Raw genomic sequence first — 19,715 nt, 5'->3', positions numbered from 1 at the left:
CTTCACCACCGACAAGGCATTCCAAACAGTTCAAATCATTTCAGCTGCAGGACAACCTTTAAGGGGGGAAAATTGAAAACGGTAAGAGCTACAGGATCAGTCAGAACAAACTTTGCAGTTCCCGAAACTCAGTTTTCATCATAACCCTTTTAAAATAGTCCCTTCTCCTACACTTCTTATAAGACTCCGATTGTTTTCATGCAGTTAAGAGGCAAATATCCTGAAGCTCTCCAATAAAGAGATAAATTAATGTAAAATCCCACTTGCATGGTTAGACAAAGGAAGTTCTCACCAACAGTCATGTCCAAGAAGGAAAAACAAATACAGCAAGGTTTTTTTTTATCACCCTTAGTTAAATAACTACTTTGAACTGAAACAGCTGAACGTTCTTAACATTAACAAGTCTTCCTATCACATCTGAACAAAGTGGGCACTCTCCATCCACAGAGCTTCCCCCATCGCCTCACTCCAGGAGTCCAACTGTTATCATTCAGTCTGTATGGTCTACAATGGATCCTTCCCACAGCTCCAAATCAGACTCTTATTGTGCAATGATATATAGTGGATCCAGGCCAAGCGTCAAAACAGGGCTTACTCTTGTCAGTTGCTGACCAGTGAGAGCCGCCAGGGGGCCCACTCCCAGTTGCAGCTTCTGCCAATGAGAGAAGGAGTCTCCCTGCCTCCCTCCTCCCGCTTCCCTCCTCCCGCCTCCATCCCTGGCTTAGCCACTTTAGAACACCAGAGGGAGGACACACAATCCCTCTAACTGAGCTATTGTGTATCCAAACACTGAGAAAGATTGATAAGCAGTTATGTTGGTCTGTAATTCCAAAATCAACACAGCAAGTGTCTCAGTTCCCAAGAGATCTTCATCAGGATGGTATGGGAAGGAGGGAGCGTTTCAGGGCCTGATGAAGACGCCTATAGTTTGCAGTCTTAACATGGAATGCAGGATGCATTACAGACTTAACTGAATTACATGGCACTGAATGTAAAGTAGGTTTCAAGATACTATGAAGCAGGCCCATAGCCAGAAAATTTTTATTGGGGGGAGGGGAATGAGTACAGTAATGGTGAGCATGTCAATATTTATTTACTTTATTATGAATGAGCTATGATGTACTGCAAAATCTTTACAAGAGATCATCAGGGCTCTTTTCGTATCAGGAACTCCTTTGCATATTAGGCCACACACCCCTAATGTAGCCAATCCTCCAAGAGCTTACAGAGCTCTTCTTACAGGAGCTACTGTAAGCTCTTGGAGGATTGGCTACATTATGGGTGTGTCGCTTAATATGCAAAGGAGTACCTGCTACAAAAAGAGCCCTGCGCAGCGCTCCATTTTGTCTAACACCAAATATCCCCTTATGTTATTGACACGTGATGAACAGAGTTTTGTAAAGGCATGAAGATCCCCACTCCCATATTGTCCCACTTCCACTTTCCTGGGTTGCAATGTGGCAAATGGGACTCTCCATCACCAATATATGACCATAAAAGTGTCTGTTTCTTCCTATGGACATGAAATGAGGCTTTGTTAACAAAAGAACGTGCATTTTTTTTAATGGATTGCCCCTCGGATTCCCAGTACCATCTTCCAATGAACTCATCTTCCCCACAAAAAAGCCCCAAACCCTGCCCTGGTCTGGCTCCACATAACTTGCTGTAAGGACTTAAGGATGGCTACAGGCACACCGGCTTGGATGCAACAGTGTTGCCAACCTCCAAGTAGTGCCTGGAGATCTCCCAGAATTACAAGTGATCGCCAGGTGATCATTCAAACCCCATCTTTCTCCCCAAAGTGGACTCAAAGTGGCTTATATTGTTCTCCTTGCTTCCGTTTTGTTTTTTTAAAAAACCTCCACACATGTGTGTTCTGTTCTTTATTGCCTGCTTTCAGCAACACAATGGATTCTATTAAACCCCATGCTGACTTCAAAGATCTCCAAAACCTAGAATGTCACCAGCAGCATTATCAAGATACAAGCACTCCAGAGCCTCAATCTAGTCTTTTCAGCAATCTCTGGAGAAGCAGCGATCACATCTTGTGGTTACAATTACAGCATGACTCCCCACTTCTCCAACAGGGCCAGCTAACGGACAAAACTGAAAAATTCAAGATCAATAAAACATTCTGATAGAGAAGGACAGAAACATGCTTTGTATATTTGTCTTGAAAGCTTTCTTTAAAGTTATAAATGCACACAAATTATAATACAAACAAAGATCTGTTGTTGGCTAATATGGACTTACATTGTATGCCCACTTAAGATTCTCTGCAAACAATTATTTTCATGCATTATCAGCTACACTATACTCCAACGAAGACAGCAAAGTTATGTGGGCTTCAGCTCTCTAAGGACAATTTTGCTTCTCCTTCACAATCCATGAGACACTCTCACATTGCTAAAAAACAACCCACCTTCCACACAGGTAAAGGCAAATGCAGAGAGGCCAGTCACAAGGCAAAAAGAGGTGGAATGCTTATAACTGTCTAATGGTGATGGCAGAATATGTTTTTTTTTAATATGATGTGCACACACAAGCTTTGACTAATTTATTATGTTCGATTCAGTAGGCATTTTACTCATCTTTAAACTTCTGATGGTTTCAAGCTCGTCATTGCTATAAAGACAACTGTTTGTTTATTCTTACAGTGGTCAACCCCCCCCCCCATGTGAAGGCCCACTTTGTGGTTGTCAAGTCTGCTTGGCTGTGGGACCCCCCTCTAGTTTGCCATTTTCAACCTGACACAATTAACTGAAAACATATTTCATAGCATCTAGCACAAGAGCTTACTCTTGGCAGAGAAACACATTTCCTATGAAGTTTATTGACTTGGTCTATGAAAACTGTTGTCCAGCACTGATCCATGAATGTTGAGCAAAGCAGACAAGGAATGTTCACACTTAGGAGGTAACTTGCCTCTGCTTGCTAGTGGCACAAGAAGACAAAGGTCAATGTATCTCCAGGGTCTCCAACGGCTTTTAAACTTGGCACTGGTGACTTCTTAGAGATGCTGCAGCAGAGTATCAAAGCTGTGTTCCTTTTCATTGGCCATAAATTAGCTATAATGCATTTTTTGTTTATTCTTGTTCAGTGTAGATCAGGAGTGAGACTCTCAGCAGGAGTCTGATAGAGTTCTTGGTCTCCCGTCACTTTTCTGTATAGACTTCAATTTGTGGAATACGGGCAGATTTCTTCACCACCGACAAGGCATTCCAAACAGTTCAAATCATTTCAGCTGCAGGACAACCTTTAAGGGGGGAAAATTGAAAACGGTAAGAGCTACAGGATCAGTCAGAACAAACTTTGCAGTTCCCGAAACTCAGTTTTCATCATAACCCTTTTAAAATAGTCCCTTCTCCTATACTTCTTATAAGACTCCAATCGTTTTCATGCAGTTAAGAGGCAAATATCCTGAAGCTCTCCAATAAAGAGATAAATTAATGTAAAATCCCACTTGCATGGTTAGACAAAGGAAGTTCTCACCAACAGTCATGTCCAAGAAGGAAAAACAAATACAGCAAGGGTTTTTTTTATCACCCTTAGTTAAATAACTACTTTGAACTGAAACAGCTGAACGTTCTTAACATTAACAAGTCTTCCTATCACATCTGAACAAAGTGGGCACTCTCCATCCACAGAGCTTCCCCTATCGCCTCACTCCAGGAGTCCAACTGTTATCATTCAGTCTGTATGGTCTACAATGGATCCTTCCCACAGCTCCAAATCAGTCTCTTATTGTGCAATGATATATAGTGGATCCAGGCCAAGCGTCAAAACAGGGCTTACTCTTGTCAGTTGTTGACCAGTGGGAGCCGCCAGGGGGCCCACTCCCAGTTGCAGCTTCTGCCATTAATTCCAAAATCAACACAGCAAGTGTCTAAGTTTCCAAGAGATCTTCATCAGGATGGTTTGGGAAGGAGGGAGCGTTTCCGGGCATGATAAAGAAGCCTATAGTTTGCAGTCCTAACATGGAATGCAGGACTTAACTGAATTACATGGCACTGAATGTAAAGTAGGTTTCAAGATACTCTGAAGCAGGCCCATAGCCAAAAATGTTTTACTGGGGGGAGGGGAATGAGTACAGTAATGGTGAGCATGTCAATATTTATTTACTTTATTATGAATGAGCTATGATGTACTGCACAATCTTTACAAGGGATCATTCTACAAAGAAGGTTAAAGGATAGTCCATTTTGTCTAACACCAAATATCCCCTTCTGTTATTGACACATGATGGAGTTTTGTAAAGGCCTGAAGATCCCCACTCCCATATTGTCCCACTTCCAGTTTCCTGGGTTGCAATGTGGCAAATGGGACTCTCCATCACCAATATATGACCATAAAAGTGTCTGTTTCTTCCTCTGGACATGAAATGAGGCTTTGTTAACAGAAGAACGTGCATTTTTTTTAATGGATTGCCCCTCAGATTCCCAGTACCATCTTCCAATGAACTCATCTTCCCCACAAAAAAGCCCCAAACCCTGCCTTGGTCTAGCTCAACATAACCTGCTATAAGTTTGGTGTAGTGGTTAAGTGCATGGACTCTAATCTGGGAGAACCGGGTTTGATTCCCCACTCCTCCACTTGCACCTGGCTGGATGACCTTGGGCAAGCCATAACTCTGGCACAGCTGTTCTTGAAAAAGAGCAGTTTCTGTCAAGCGCTTTCTCAGCCCCACCTACCTCACAGGGTGTCTGTTGTGGGGAGGGGAAGAGAAAGGAGTTTGTAAGCCGCTCTGAGACACCTTTGGGTAGTGAAGGGCGGGGTATAAATCCAATCTTTTCTTCTAATTCTATAAGGACATGAGGATAGCTACAGGCACGACAGCTTGAATGCAACAGGGTTGCCAACCTCCAGGTAGTGCCTGGAGATCTCCCAGAATTACAAGTGATCGGCAGGCTCCTGGGGAAAATGGCTACTTCAGAGGACAGACTCTATGGCGTTATACCAGATTGATGTCCCTCCCCCACCTTCCCCAGGCTCCATCCCCCAAATCTCCAGGAATCTGCCAACATGGAGTTGGCAACCCGAGGAAGTCTGTGCACTTCCTTCGCAGCTACAGCCTGCCTGGCCTGTAGGGGAAGGGCGGCTTTTTTGCTTAACGCAGATGGGAAGAGAAGCTGGGGAGGCTCCCCTCTACAGATACAGGGACTGACTCCCCCACCCTTTGCTGTGATGCCCCAATCCACTGTGGGTGCAGCACCCCCCCCCCCCCCCGCCAAGTGTTCTCAAGGGCCAGAACAGCTGCATGCTAAGGTGGGGAAAGGACTGTGTCACATGCTTCAGGGCACAGCAGAGTCAACTACTTTGTGCAGGAAGCAAAGTGCAAAGGTAAAGCCTGGGAGGGAGGAGGCAAAGAGACTCTTTCACTCACTGGTAAAGCCTGGGAGGGAGGCGGGAGGAGGGAAGGACAATCTCTCCCTCACTGGCAAAGCCTGGGAGGGAGGTCAGAGGAGGGAAGGAAACACCTTCTCTCATTGGCAGAAGGCTTGTGACAGATTTCACAACAACCTCTAGTGCTGACTGGAGGGGCACGACAAACTATTGGTGGGGCCATGCCCCTTTGTGCCCCACCGTGGCTACAGGCCTGCTCTGAAGGAGGATATGGAGGTATCTTTATATGCATATGTGCAAAGGATCGGAGACTTGTAAACATTACAGAGATACTGCTGCCAGCATCAGCATTTGACAAGGTGACCCAACTGATGAAGTTAGAGCTCAATAGGTCTGTCACCATCTCTGTAATGGTGGACAGCACTCTGGCATGTTCAGTCTGTACAGTAAAGACCAGAAATTGGGGTGCCTTTGCCTATACCTTTGACAGTGGAAAGCTGACACAGACCTGAGGTGGCTTGGTGCTACTTGGTCAAGCTCCAAGATCTGCTGCCCATAAAAAAGACTGACATTGTCTGACACATTCTTGGGATTAGCAAAGCCTGAGATTACATTCTGAGGTAATTTGTAATTGCAGGTTTTTGCTGAAATCCTAACAAAAGTAATTTTTAAAATAACATTCAAAAGCTAGCTGGGACTTTGATCGTTCAAATAAATTGGACCTTTTCTATTGCTTCTATTTGATTCTTTTTCCAATGAACTGATATGACCTACGAGATCTGATTTTTCCATTGCAAGTGTAAACCAAACAGCATGCAATCCCATTCTTCCGATGTCATAGCAACACATGACCCTACCCAGTAATTGCCAGCCTTTGCATTGATTTACCAACAACATGTACTACGTTGGGATGGGAGAGTGTTAGTGGAGAATCATTCAATGACAATAGTGTTCAAAATGGAAAAATTCATTACTCAGCCTTGATCTAGAGTATAATTTGTAATTCTGAGCAAGTCACTATAGCTTTGTCTATTTTACCTCTCAGGGATCTTTAGAGATATTTATTTACTTCATTCAAACCCCATCTTTCTCCCCAAAGTGGCTTATATTGTTCTCCTTGCTTCCGTTTTATTTTTAAAAAAACCCTCCACACGTGTGTTCCGTTCTTTATTGCCTGCTTTCAGCAACACAATGGATTCTAAGCACCATCCTCACCATGGACCAACACTTCCCAAAAAATACAAGTCTGGGAGCCAGAAAAGAAAGGTAAAAACTTTACCGGGGGGGGGGGACCAAGGCACTGCAGGCAATTACTGTTTAGGACAGGTACGGCAAGAGGAGAAAGGGACTGTAACAAAGGGAAAATGGGGCCCAGTTATAGTTTTTTGCCCAGGGCCCATAAAACCTGTAATTGGACCTGAGTGGATCCACGAAACAATAGCAACAGGTCAAGGCAGACCTTTGCATTCAGGGCACTACTGCTAGAGTCACTGGAGAGACTTTTTTTTTTTTGGCAGTTTCAGAGTCAAAGCAAAACAGAATACATACTTTATTAGCGGCTTCCAATGCACTGAGCAGGTTTTGTAGTTCCTCCTTATTCATTTCTATAGAGTACTGCTTCATGTCACCATTCTCTGACACATCCAGGTCAAGATTCAGAAGTGGCATTTGCAACATGGAGAGCTTATCACTAGACAGGGCAAGCTGAAGGGCAAAATAAAACAAATTCGGATCAGTTATAAAGCAGTCCTTTACAGTAAATGAGCCTTGCTTGAACTGATATTTTAAAAGCTGCCAATAGTGCTCCTCTTCATAGTTACCCCTTCAGCCACACATAAAGTCTGGTGACAAACATGCAGTTCTGAGCAGCTGAGCTTCTTTGTGGACTGAATCAATACTCTTCACGCACAAAACTATTTCTGTTTGACCAAGTAATTAAATAGTAAGGAAACCTAACCTAAAGATAATTTGGGGGTTAAAGTTATGGTAAGGTACTTTTGCAGTTTCAGATTTAACCCCTCCCAGTCATGCTTAACATTAGGCCAATTAAGTTGCCCACCGTAGATCTAAACAAAAAGCGACATATTGTAGTCACGTAATATGGATACAGGGCAGAAAATTATGTACAGACACTGTCCATTGAACTGGCTTGCCACAGTCTGTGTTCCCTGGCTACCCAAGCGCTGCAGATTTTTTTCCTAGATATTCTTACACAAGCAGTCATCTAACCTTTAGCTGCCAGTCAAAATCCTGGAGCTGTGCAGAAGAGATGGCATTGGTTCTCTCAATCAGTGCATGCCTGATATCGGGCTTTCTAGCTTTCAAGCAAGTCACTACTGCTTTTTGAGAATCGGAACTCAGCTCACTCAACTGCTGAAGAGCCTAGAAACAAGAAAAAAAATTGTCATTTTTTTTTAAGCTGAGGCACTTTCAAGAAAAATAAAAGGGGCACAGAGATAACTAGATGATATTTTTTAGTTCATTACTCTTAGTATTGTCTAAAATCATCAGCTGCAGTCCGACAGCCAGGAATCATACACGCACACACCTCTGCATGCACAGAGTGACTCTGAGTCCCCAAGTAATCATGGAACAGCAAGCAGCTGAGAAGAAGCAGCAGGCACAGATGTTCACATGCTCTGCTACAAAACCCTCAAGTATCCAGCTGTACACTTCAAAGCCAGTCTGAAAGAGGGAAGTGCTGTGTGGCAGATTGTGAAAAATAAGGCTAGAAACAGCAGGGAATCTATCATCACAGGGCATAACTTGCAGCCAACAAGTTTGTTGCTGTAGTTCCTTGGGGGAGCGGCTTGCTTTGCCTTCAAATGTCTGCATTCGTCGCTTCCTCTCAACTGCCTGTTTCGCCAAGATTTTTTGAGGATTCTGAGTGTCTCTGACAGTACAGGGAAGTGTGTGTGTGCCTAGTTCCTGGCTGCAGAATTATATGATCCTGCTTAGTAGTGCAGGCACAAACCAACAAAGTCAAATACTTTTCAATCCTGCTGATTATTCAGTATGCTGTTTAGGTCTCTCGTTGAAATCTGTGGGACTTCAAAGACCTGACTGCGGTTGGATTACACCCTGGCAACTTTGCCTATCTACTCTGAAAGTAAAAGTGGACCATGTCTTTCCCCCATCCCTCAATCATGTGGTGTTTTAAACTCAGGCTATATTTAACAGGAAAAGACAAAAAGCACGATCTACTTGATAGTTCTTCTCTCAAAGCCTCTTCCACGCTTTTATTTGCTCCCATTCATTTCTGAACAGCTAGCACAGGGAGAACTTCACAGTGGATTGTGCTCATCTGGATTTTCCACCACAGTAGCTTGATTAATAGATGGTTCACAAACTCAGTTATGCCCTTACTGAAAGAAGGAAAAAACCTGTATAGAGAACCACCCAACCCAATCTATATAAATAGCTCGCAATAGTTAGAAGGAAATCCAACTCCCTTTTAAGGTCCTAGAGGAGCCCCTGGGGCTAATATTTAGGGACTAAAAATAAGCTACAGGAAATTCAAACAGGTTGGCTTGTATGTTAATGTATCCCAGAGGAAAAAAGCCTTTACAAATTCAATAATGCTACCTGTCATGGTAATTTAAATAAGCAATACATTTTACACTGGAGACCATAAAAGTAATTTAGAGAATATGTAACCTCTGCACAGCTACATGTGAAACCCAACTTGATGCCTGCTGAAGATGCATCAAGTTCCTTATATCTTTTCTATTAACAGATTTTCCTGTTGGATAAAATAGTTTCAGCTGAGATAAAAATCACATGCTTTCTTTACAGCTCATACCTCTTCATCAGAGAGATCTGCGCCAACTGTGCATTTAAAATATGTGGCAGCTTGTTCTAAAACTTCCATCCATTCTGTCAAATTCCAAACAGTGTTGTAGTCTTGGTAGCGAGGATATGCACGGCCACACACACTATCAACTACTTTATGGAGGAACTGGAAGAGAATGAGAAGAGAACATTTAAAGGCATTGTCATTTCTATTAACTTGTGTCACTGGAACAACAACAGGGCTTGGCTTTTTTTAGCTGTAGTACACACAACAGTGGAATGTGGAATGGTATAGTATATAGCCTGATCTCATCAGATCTCAGAAGCTAAACATAGTCATTACTTGGATGGGGGACTACCAAGAAACACTCTGCAGAGGAAGGCAATGGCAAACCATCACTGCTTTCTCTTGAAAGCCCCTTGCTGGGGTTGCCATAAGTTGACTGCAACTTGATAGCAAACACATATGTACACACAACAATAGAAAGCTGTGCAGTTACAAGTGTTAGATACAAACGCCCAACTGGATCTGGACATATCAGCTCTTTTAATATTGGACAGTTTAAAGCCAATACTTCCATCATTCCCAAATGATGTATTAGGGAGAAGAGAATTAAAAAACTAAAGACTCCTATGTACCGACCCACCTTCTACAGTGCAGTTATTTCATTCTGCTGCATGTTGCAAGTGGAAATTGCATGCATGCATACATAAATTTGCAAATCATCTGGGAGACGTGCTTCTGACCCCACAGACGACACTGAAAGGTACCACCGATTTCAATGGGAGCATTTATGAGCAAATTTGCTCAGTTGCATTTTTACGGTGAAAGTTCCATCAAAGGTAGGGTGTTCAAATATGTCTTCCCAAAAAATCTTGGTTGTGTAGCGTAGACAAATCACTGACAGCACTCTTTTCATACAACTGCAAAAGGCATTGTGGACACCTCCTTCAAATATAAGAGTACCCTCTCAAGAATCTTAACAGTCATAAAATTGGCTAACACTCTCAGAGAACTTCTCTTTGCAGAACCCAGGAGGACTTGTTCCTATGTATGCTGTGTTCCATTTTTCACAAGTTTCCATCAATATAGCTGAAACAGATGTCAGACTAACTTGCCTGTAATTTCCTGGAACCCTTTTCCGAAAATTGGCATTATATTTGCTATTCTCCAATCTTCTGGCAGGGAGTCGATTTTAATTACAAGTTGCATATTACAGTTAGAAGATCAACAATTTCACACTTTAATTCCATAAGAAACCTTGGGTGTATGCAAACCAGAGCCAGTGACTTGTTAGTTTAATATGTTAATTTTGAACGAGAACTTCATCTTGTGACACGTGTCCTGAAAACAGCAATTCTGATGTGGCTAACTGCCTCTCTACACCTTCCACGGCAAAGGATGCATTCAGCATCTCTACAATTGATCTCCCTTTAGCAATCAATCATCTCCTTTGGCATCTAAAGGCCCAACCATCATCCTTGATGGTTTTCTCTTTGAGTTGTAGTGACTCCACTGAGTCCTATGTTTTCCAAGACTTCCCATATTTGCTTCACGGTACAGGAAGGAACCATACTGCAGTGGTTCTCAATCCACCATGGTAAGATGATAGGAAAACCTCTCTGTTGGAAACACGGCAATAACAGATTGGCTAATGTTTTTATACTTCTGGTCAGGGCGGTGCAAGATGCCTCTCAAGCTCAAGAAGGACCAGTTTAATTAAAACTGCAGTGAATAATCTGAAGCCCGAACAGAGCAATCTAAAACAGGGTTCCAACACAAAGTAATGCTCCATCATGGCCAGGATTAATAGAATTGGTAAAACTGAACATAAGGAACAAAATGAGCTATTGTCCAGAAGAGACTGCGTCTAGTATGGATGCAGCAAAATGATACAGGCAAGATGGTTCTTTCGCCTGGTGGCACGCATGAGAGAATTCTTCCACAACACACATTTTGCACTGTAGCAATCCCATTCACCAACATGGAATACTGATGTAAACCAAGTCACGGGAGGGGGAAATGCCAAGAACAGAATGACTCATAGTCATTTGCTTGCCTGAAAGCAGCAAACTCTCTGTGAAAGGAATGCAGGAGGGGCAGCTGTCAAAAATCAGAAAGGCAAAGTTAATTATAAGAGAAAAACTCCCCACATGTTTCACTGATCATGGAGAGACTTTGCTCAGATGCTAGAAGCACATGTTACATCTCCTTATGATGACTCTTCTATTCAGATTCTTGCTCCACTGTAATAGTGTCTGTAGACAAATCATTCAGGCTACTTTGACATGGAGGTTTTCATCCATCCTGGTTTCCAAAGTGGAGTCCTTTACCTCCACACATTTTGCTGGAACAGTCCTGTTTCCAAGGCTTTCCCATCCACAATACGCTCCTCCCAAAATCTGTTTTACAACAATCTTTTGGAAAGAATGCAATTGAAGTGTGTTAGCATGCAATCTGGAAGGAATGGTATGGATCTTCCTCCTGCCCACGTTGGTGCCATTTTCTCTGCTGTCAGGCCCTCACAAGCACCAGAGTGTCAGCTAAGCTGCCAATAGTATGGGATATGTTTTCCTTTCACGTGCATTCTTTCCCTTGCGCTTAATTGCGTCTTCGCTGCAACGCATATCTCTCAAGGCCACTGGAGGAGTTGCTGTGTCTCTGAGCAACAAGAGACTTGGGAAGCTTTTTACCTGTTTTGCTTTTTGCAGCTGTTAGTTCTCAGCCTATTACCCGCACGCGGGAATTCATGTAATTAGGTGCTACGTGGGTGTGTGTGTGTGCATACGAATGCCCTATAACCTATTATGCGCATAGATCGCCCGCCATTCCTAACAGTGTTCATGTTACTGTATCTATAGTAAAGGTAAAGGTTCCCTTGCTCGAAAGCCAGTCGAATCCGACTCTAGGGTTGCGGTGCTCATCTCCGTTTCAAAGCCGAAGAGCCAGCGCTGTCCGAAGACGTTTCCGTGCTCATGTGGCAGGCATGACTAAACACCAAGGCGCACGGAACGCTGTTACCTTCCCATCGAAGTGGTACCTATTTATCTACTTGTAATTTCTTGCTTTCGAACTGCTAGGTTGGCAGGAGCTGGAACTAGAGACGGGAGCTCACTCCGTCATGTGGCACACTCGGGTCTCGAACTGCTGAACTACCGGCCTTCCACAGCCTGCAGTTCAGCGTCTTAACCACTTGAGCCACCGCAGCTCCTACTGTATCTATAGCTTTTCAATAAAAGTAAAACCTTCCTAGAAGCATGTACTTCGTTGTTTTGCTGTGGGTCCTGACACACAGTCCCAACGTATTTTTCCTGCTGCGCCACTGGAGAGATTTTTCAAGTTTTTAAAAATCAGTTAATTGCTACAGCACTATCACAATCCATTTTGATAACAATATAATGGCTCTATTAAAATCTGAATAAGTAACAATAGGTTATTACAACGTTATACCACGTTATAATACTATATTTAATTTTATTCATTTGGACCCCACCTTTTTACACAATGACTCTTTGCTGACTCTTTGCTTGATAAAAATACCAAATTTCTTGTCTCTACACTGGCTGCTTCTGCTCGCTTGGTCATTGCCAGGAATTGGAAATCCTTCACGGGATGCTTGCTCAAAAAATGGCACCAGAAAATCTGGGAACAATTTTTGATGGGTAGGATTATGCACAATCCAATTTTTTGGGGGGGGGACTTACGTACAGTAGTTCCTTTATTTGAATATGACAAAATATGGAAACCAGTCTTAGAATTTCTATGTGCTAATGATGGAATTCCCTCAACACAATACAGTTTAGATGGTTGAACATTGTGATTTTCAGTTCTGTAACATTTTGCTAATTGATGGGACGTCCAATAACCAATGATTTTTTTTTTTTAAGAGTGGGGATTGGAACCCGGGTCTCCCAGATACTAGTCCAACACTCTTAACCACTACACCACAGTGGTTCTATGGCACTGTATTTAGCTACTGCCACTTATCTATTTCACATTTTAACATTTAACAGTTAACAAAACTATGCATGGAAAGGAGGAGGCAATGTTGCCACGGCCTCTGCAAGGATCATGCCAATGCACAGTCCCTGCAAAGCACCTGTGGAAGCCCCATCACCAACACCCAGGCCTCTGCATTTGCAGTGGCAATGAAAGCAGCACTAAGAATCTGTCCTGTGGAATCAACCTCTGTCTCCAAGGCCTTTCAAGAGAGTGAGGTGGAAGAGCCCTCAGGGGGCAGAATGGACAGCTCCCTTTCAGACTGCAGCTGGTAGATTCCAGCTTATAATGTTATTTTGCAACTCCACACACACAAAAAGACCTTACACAGCACAGACAAAATCTCTCCCTTGCCTTTGTTTGCGATGTGGGGGGGCTGAGCACAAAATATTCCAAAATGCATCCTTCCACGTGTAGTCTGAAGTGATGCAGTGCATTCTACCATTTTGTCCTCCTACCACCTCATCCTCCTGTATATGTGAACTACACAGTTCAGGCAAACTAGAGCAACTACTACATTTTTACTCATTATATATTTATTTCCCAAGTGTGGCCACATCTGTGGATATCTAAATCTACCCAAAAAAGATTTTTCTGCAAACTTGGGTGACCCCCCCCCCCAAGTTTGCCAAGAACTTTGATATCTTTAAAAAAATACACAGGGAGTACTCCCCCCAAAAGTAAAATAGCATTCTCTGAGCTACTGTAGTTGTAGTTACTAAGCTATAACAAGGTTATAGATAAGTGGATAGATAGATGCCATCACCTGAAGTTCATGCATCTGATGAAGTGAGGTCAAATCAGATAATCTTTTGTTTTTAATATAATACTTTTACATTATTAACGTAAATAAAATAAATCATAAAATGCATGCATTAAAATAAATTTCATCTCAAGAGTCTGCAGTCTGGTGTAACAAGACACAACAAGGAAGGAGAAAGAATCTTTTAAATCACCAAATTATTCCTCTTTGTTTCAGTTTCACAGGGATGTACCAAAATATAACTGGAACATGCCAATGTAAAAAACAGAAATCCTCAACAAGCAAAGAAACCGTTAATTCTCAAGAGTGAAATTATTTGGTGAGGCAGACAATTTCTCATTATAAGACAGAGGCCTTTCACTAACCATTTACCCCCAAAAGTAGATGAAAACAATTACTTTGAATTGCTTTATCAGAAGCTATTTAATCCATTGCCTCTTTAAAATTATCAGAAGAAAGCTATTTAATCCATTGCCTCTTTAAAATTATTATCCAACAAGGCTATGAATGACAATCAGAAAGCAAGAATAATAGAAATTGCTAATTATTAGGAGTGTGGACAGTGGGAAATGTCTCTCCTCCCAAGTAGCATTAAGACTCTGACAGTGCAATTCCATGCAGTTTCTCTATTCAAGCTACTCTACTCAAGTTTCTCTACTCAAGTTTTGTTTTAGACTGGACAAAAGGTGGCACAGGTAATCACCAATGAAACTGACAAGACAGCATATTAGGGGCTGAAAGGATTTAATCATGCATGATTAAAAATCCTGTGCACACTTACCTGGGGAAAAGCACCACTAAGGGAACTCATCTTGTGACAGGACATTAGCTTAGATGGGTTTTAAAACAAAAGTTTTATTTCTCCTTTGTGTTTAGACAGCATTAAATTCTGTGCCACTGACTTTATTTATACCATTGTTTTATTCTGCAGAGTGCTTCACTTTATCACAGTACTTTATCTAAAAGATGTCCAGTATGGGGCACTGGCTTGTGTCAGCCTGGAATATCAGAGATGAAGGTTCAAATCCCCATTGTGCCATGACAGTTTCCTGGGTGACTTTGGACTGGCTACTCACTATCTCTCTGGCTAACCTACCACACAGGGTTGTTGTCTTGAGGAAAAAGTAAGACAAAAACTGCTTTGGGTCCCCACTGGAGAGAAAAGCATCATACAAACGTCTAAATATGGAGCTCGAGGAAGGTGCAGTTTAGGTAGAGAGCTCCTCAGAGATGTGAGTCCACCCGCCAAAGCTTCCATTTTCTCCAGAACGGAGTCTGGAGATTACTTGCAATTATGGGAGAACTCAAGGCTCAGCCTGGAAGTTGGCAACCATAAGCAAATGAATGTCTGTGGCATAGGCACACCAAAACCTATTAGAGGAGGAGACTGGATTTATATCCACCCTTCATTTGGCGTTTCAGAGCACAGTCTCCTTCCCTTCCTCTCCCCACAACGGACCCCCTGCGAGGTAGGTGGGGCTGAGAGAGCTTTTTTGAGGACCACTCTTGCAAGAACAGCTGTGAAAGAACTTGTGACTGACCCAAGGTCACACCAGCAGCTGCACGTGGAGGAGTGGGGAATCAGCAAGCATGGTCTCCATTACTGCCTATTGACAAGCGTGGGCTACATTATTCCCTGTGGGTAAGTGTGGTCTCCATTATTCCCTATGGGCAATCATGTTTTGTCTACCGGCAATCGCTGTCCTTACTTTTAGTACATCCCCCAGATGAGAGTCCGCTGCTCTTAACTACTACACCAAACTGGCTCTCTATAAGGAACCAAGGGGGGGAGGGAGGCTGCCAGCTCCAGGCTGAAAAATTCCTGGAGATATGGAGATGGAGCCTGGGGAGGGAGCTCAGTATTGGTGTGATACCAGAATCCACCCTCCAAAACAGCCATTTTTTTTTCTCCATTGGAACTGATGTCTACTCTGGAACTCTGGAAATCAGTTGCAACCAGTTGTTAAGTCGGTTACTTAACAAAGAGTCAGACAGTGATTTCAGCGAAAGATTAGCTTTATTCAGCAACTCATAACTCAACTCCAAACAGATCAACATGAATAGCCAGAACAGCTTTTACATTGAAGCTGTTCTACTTTTAAACTCTCCCGGCAAATATAGCCACGCCTACTATACAAATACCAACCTATGAGGTTGCAGGGATAAAGTCCAATCACAATAGAACTGGCTGTTGGTGATTGGTCGGCTCTTCCTGGGCTACCAATAACATTTGAGGGATTAGGATCCTAGCCCAGGAGGAAAGCTTCACATGGTGTTTCAATGACTGCGTTTCATACATACATTGGGGTCAGATTGAATACACCACACCAGTGTTCCCTCTAAGCTGAGTGAGTGAGAGCCAGCTCACAGTTTTTTAGCCTCCGGCTCACACATTTTTGTCTTAGCTCAGGAAGGAGGGCTCCAGAGCAACTTAAATATGCAGTAGCCAAATCGCTCGCTCACAACTTTAATGCCAGTAGTTCACAAAGTAGAATTTTTGCTCACAGGACTCTGCAGTTTAGAGGGAGCTTTGGTTATAACTCCCGGAGAACTCCAGGCCCCTCCTGGAGGCTGGCAACCTCGGGGCATACATGGAACCTCCATGAACAGAGGCAGGCTATCTTTTTAAGTACCAGGTAATGGACAGCAACCGCGGTGGGGGGGGGCACCTTCAGTTCCAGAAGCTACAAGTCAAAACCTTGGCCTAAGGGGGCTTTGGCGTGATCCAGGAAAGGAAACGATCACGGTTCGGTTCTGCCCTCTTCAAACACCGGAAAGGGGAAGGGACGAAGGGAGGCAGATGCCTTCTCGGGACCAACAGCGAGGAAAGTGGACCAGGGAGGCCTCCAGGAAGCCGCCGCCCTCTTCTCCCCCCCCCCCCCCCCCCAGCATTAGTGGGGGGGGGCCGCCACGTCCCCCCTCCCACCTCACCTTCAACGTCTCCTCAGCCGGCAACTTCTCCAACCGCTTCATGATTTCTTTTTTCCCCTTTGCCCCGCCCCCTTTCCGCTTGCCCCCCCCCCTACGAGGCGGGAGGCGAGCGAAAGGCGTGGAAGAGCGACGTGCGGCGAAACACGTGACCGCACCTTTGCTCCGCCCCTCCCAGGCCCGGCGGGGATCGCTTCCGCCTTGGCTGCCTCCTCCCTCTTCACAGTGACGAGAAGAAAGCAGAGCGCAGGCGCGAAGTTCGAGGCTCCGATTTTTTAATTTTTTTTCCCGTTATGGAGTCCTCGCCATCTCCCCCCTCCTCCCCGGTTGCCATGGGAAAGCAAGGAGGCTTGCGAACTAGCGCGGCCTGTAGAGGAAAGGTTCAGTGGAGAGGGACTGTTTTGCAGGCATGAAGTGCTAGATTCAGCCCCCGGCATCTTTGTTTTTAATCTGTGGAATATTTGAGGATGTTGCAAAGAACAGGTCCTTTCCCAAAGAAGCCGTGGAGCACTGCTTTGCATGCTAAAAGGTGCACGCTCGGCGGATCCGTGGCATCTCCAGTGGAAACGATTAGGAAGCAGTGTTCCCTCTAAGCTGAGTTAGTGCGAGCTAGCTCACAGTTTTTTAGCCTCCGGCTCACACGTTTTTGTCTTGGCTCTGGAAGGAGGGCTCCAGAGCAAACTAATTTATGCAGTCGCCAAATCGCTCGCTCACAACTTTAATGCCAGTCGCTCACGAAGTAGAATTTTTGCTCCCAAGACTCCACAGGGTAGAGGGAGCATTGCTGGTGACATGAAAAACCTCTGTGCTGCTGGAGTTCTGAATAGACAACGCTGCCTTGGCTAGTCCAAGGGTCTGACTGCATATGAGGCAACTTCAAAAATTAAAGGGACAGGTTCCCCCTGGCCTCTGGCGTGTGTGTGTGTGTGGGGGGGTGTTAGGATTTCCAGATCCAGCTTGGGAAACTCCTGGAGATTTTTGAGGATGGAGCCTGGGGAGGGCAGAGACCTCACTGGGTGAAATCCCAGAGTATCTTCCAAAGCATTCCTTTTCTCCAGAAGAACTGATCTCTGTAGTTTGGAGATGAACTGTAATTCCGGGCGATCCCAAGGTCCCACCTGGAGACTGGCATCCCTATGTTACTGATCTGAGTCTGTTCACAGCGGAAAGGCAGTCCTTTTCTGTTCATGATTCTGCTTTGATGGAGATGATTTTGAACTCATTTAAAACTCAAATCTGATTTTTTCACATGTGTGCCTCTGAGGATGCTAAAGGATGCAATCCTGCTGTTTTGAAGAAACTCCCTTTGAGTTTTAGTGTTGCATGATCATAACTGAAATCAGCATTTCATTTCATAATTTAAATCAGCAAACGGTCTGGTTTTCAACTGTAGTAAATGGGTTTATAATTTTAGTTTGTGTTTTTATGTTTGTGGTGATGTTACAGATCAGCTCAAACACAAACAAATTCTATCTCAGCCGAAGCTGTTACCAGTTTTTCAAGCAATACCAATAAGATTGGACCTTTTATTGGGACAGGATTTGTTGGTGAAAACTATGACAAGCTTTCTGGCTCCACACAAAAATTGCCTCTGTATCAAAAAGGAAAGATACACTATTTGACTATCTTGGGTCATTGTTCAAGTACTGTTCCACCAAAAAAATAATTGCAAACCAAACTCTGGTGAGAGTTGAGAATTGCTTGATTGGCACTTTCTTTTCCAGTTTAACATTTCATGAAAAAAGCACAACTGTCCAAAACAGATGGAAAAATAACTGAATGAGGAATATATGTGATATGCAAACTTAAAAGGACACACACCACTTCACAGTAAACCAGAAGAAAATGGACTTGGTTTGTATAACATTACTGATCAGGGACCTTTCTTGGAACCATCATTCCAGGGAATGTATGTTTGCAATATTAGACCGTGGTTTTGTCAAAGGTGGGTTCATGGGCTTGAATCTTATGACTCATAATGCAGAGGCCACTGCTAGAGTCAGTACTGAAACATAAGAATGACAAAAAGCGTAAGGTGGTTGGTTCTTTTCTGTTTTTAATGTTGGTCTATAACAGAAACAAAAAAGCTAGTAATACCTTTTATTAATAGCACAACACACATTTACAGATTAAACTGGGCTGAGTTTGGAATCATCTGGAATTCTAAAAGTGACAGTGTTGGCTTTCTGTCAGAGGAACTATTTATATACCTTTACTTAAGGACACATGCATTTGCAGAAACATTAATTAGGATGAAGACCAAATAATGAAAAGCATGGAATTCCCCCCCCCCCCGATTTTTCAAATAATCATTACATCATTTACAGCACTGCTGCATTCCATTGACTGTGTGTTTTTACAATACATTTTATTTTGCATATAAGACAATTGTTCCCCCCAAAACCATAGTGTTTTAAAATCTGCTTTAAAACCAAAATATAATTTAAGTGAGCTTTTGAGTTCCCTAAAACCCTCAGATTGGATGTTATGTCCCCAAGGGGGGGGGGATGTTTTAGGGCATGGTGGTATAGTCTGAAATCTGCAGTTTGTTCCTTTCTAAAAATGGGCGATGTTGAAACTCTGGTTGGGGGGGGGGTGGACTACAAAGAAGGAAACAGATTGAGTTGGAAAGTCTCTGTTGAAAACTACGAACACCAGCAGGATAAATGTTAACAGCAGGACAGTTTATCAAATGTGACTCACAAATTTATTTATTTATTTATTTATTTCACTTTTACCCCGCCCTCCCCTCTAGGCAGGCTCAGGGTGGCTTCCAGGAACTGACAAGCAGAGAGAAATTAAGAGATAAGCAGACGTTTAATCTTTTTAAATTAGATCACGGTTATGATTATTTTTAATGTAACCAAACAGGCCCTGTCGGAAGGCTCA

At 43.3% G+C, this 19,715-nt stretch overlaps 1 protein-coding gene across 1 annotated transcript; it reads right to left on the bottom strand.

Annotated features, from left to right (window-relative positions):
- Nucleotides 1-2,334: 2,334 nt before the first annotated feature.
- Nucleotides 2,335-16,902, bottom strand: COMMD8 (COMM domain containing 8). The gene is made up of 5 exons (XM_015412765.1): nt 16,830-16,902; nt 9,146-9,301; nt 7,573-7,725; nt 6,892-7,047; nt 2,335-3,256 (listed from the first exon to the last, which is right to left on the bottom strand). The coding sequence occupies exons 1-5, from the start codon at nt 16,869-16,871 to the stop codon at nt 3,236-3,238; spliced, it is 528 nt and encodes a 175-aa protein (XP_015268251.1). The 5' UTR covers nt 16,872-16,902; the 3' UTR covers nt 2,335-3,235.
- Nucleotides 16,903-19,715: the final 2,813 nt, after the last annotated feature.

The sequence above is a fragment of the Gekko japonicus genome, unplaced genomic scaffold (genome assembly GCF_001447785.1).
Source record: "Gekko japonicus isolate JY-2015 unplaced genomic scaffold, Gekko_japonicus_V1.1 scaffold682, whole genome shotgun sequence".
NCBI classification, from domain to species: Eukaryota; Metazoa; Chordata; class Lepidosauria; order Squamata; family Gekkonidae; genus Gekko; species Gekko japonicus.
The sequence above is the reverse complement of the archived record's forward strand: the minus strand, read 5'-3'. Positions and strand labels throughout refer to the sequence as shown.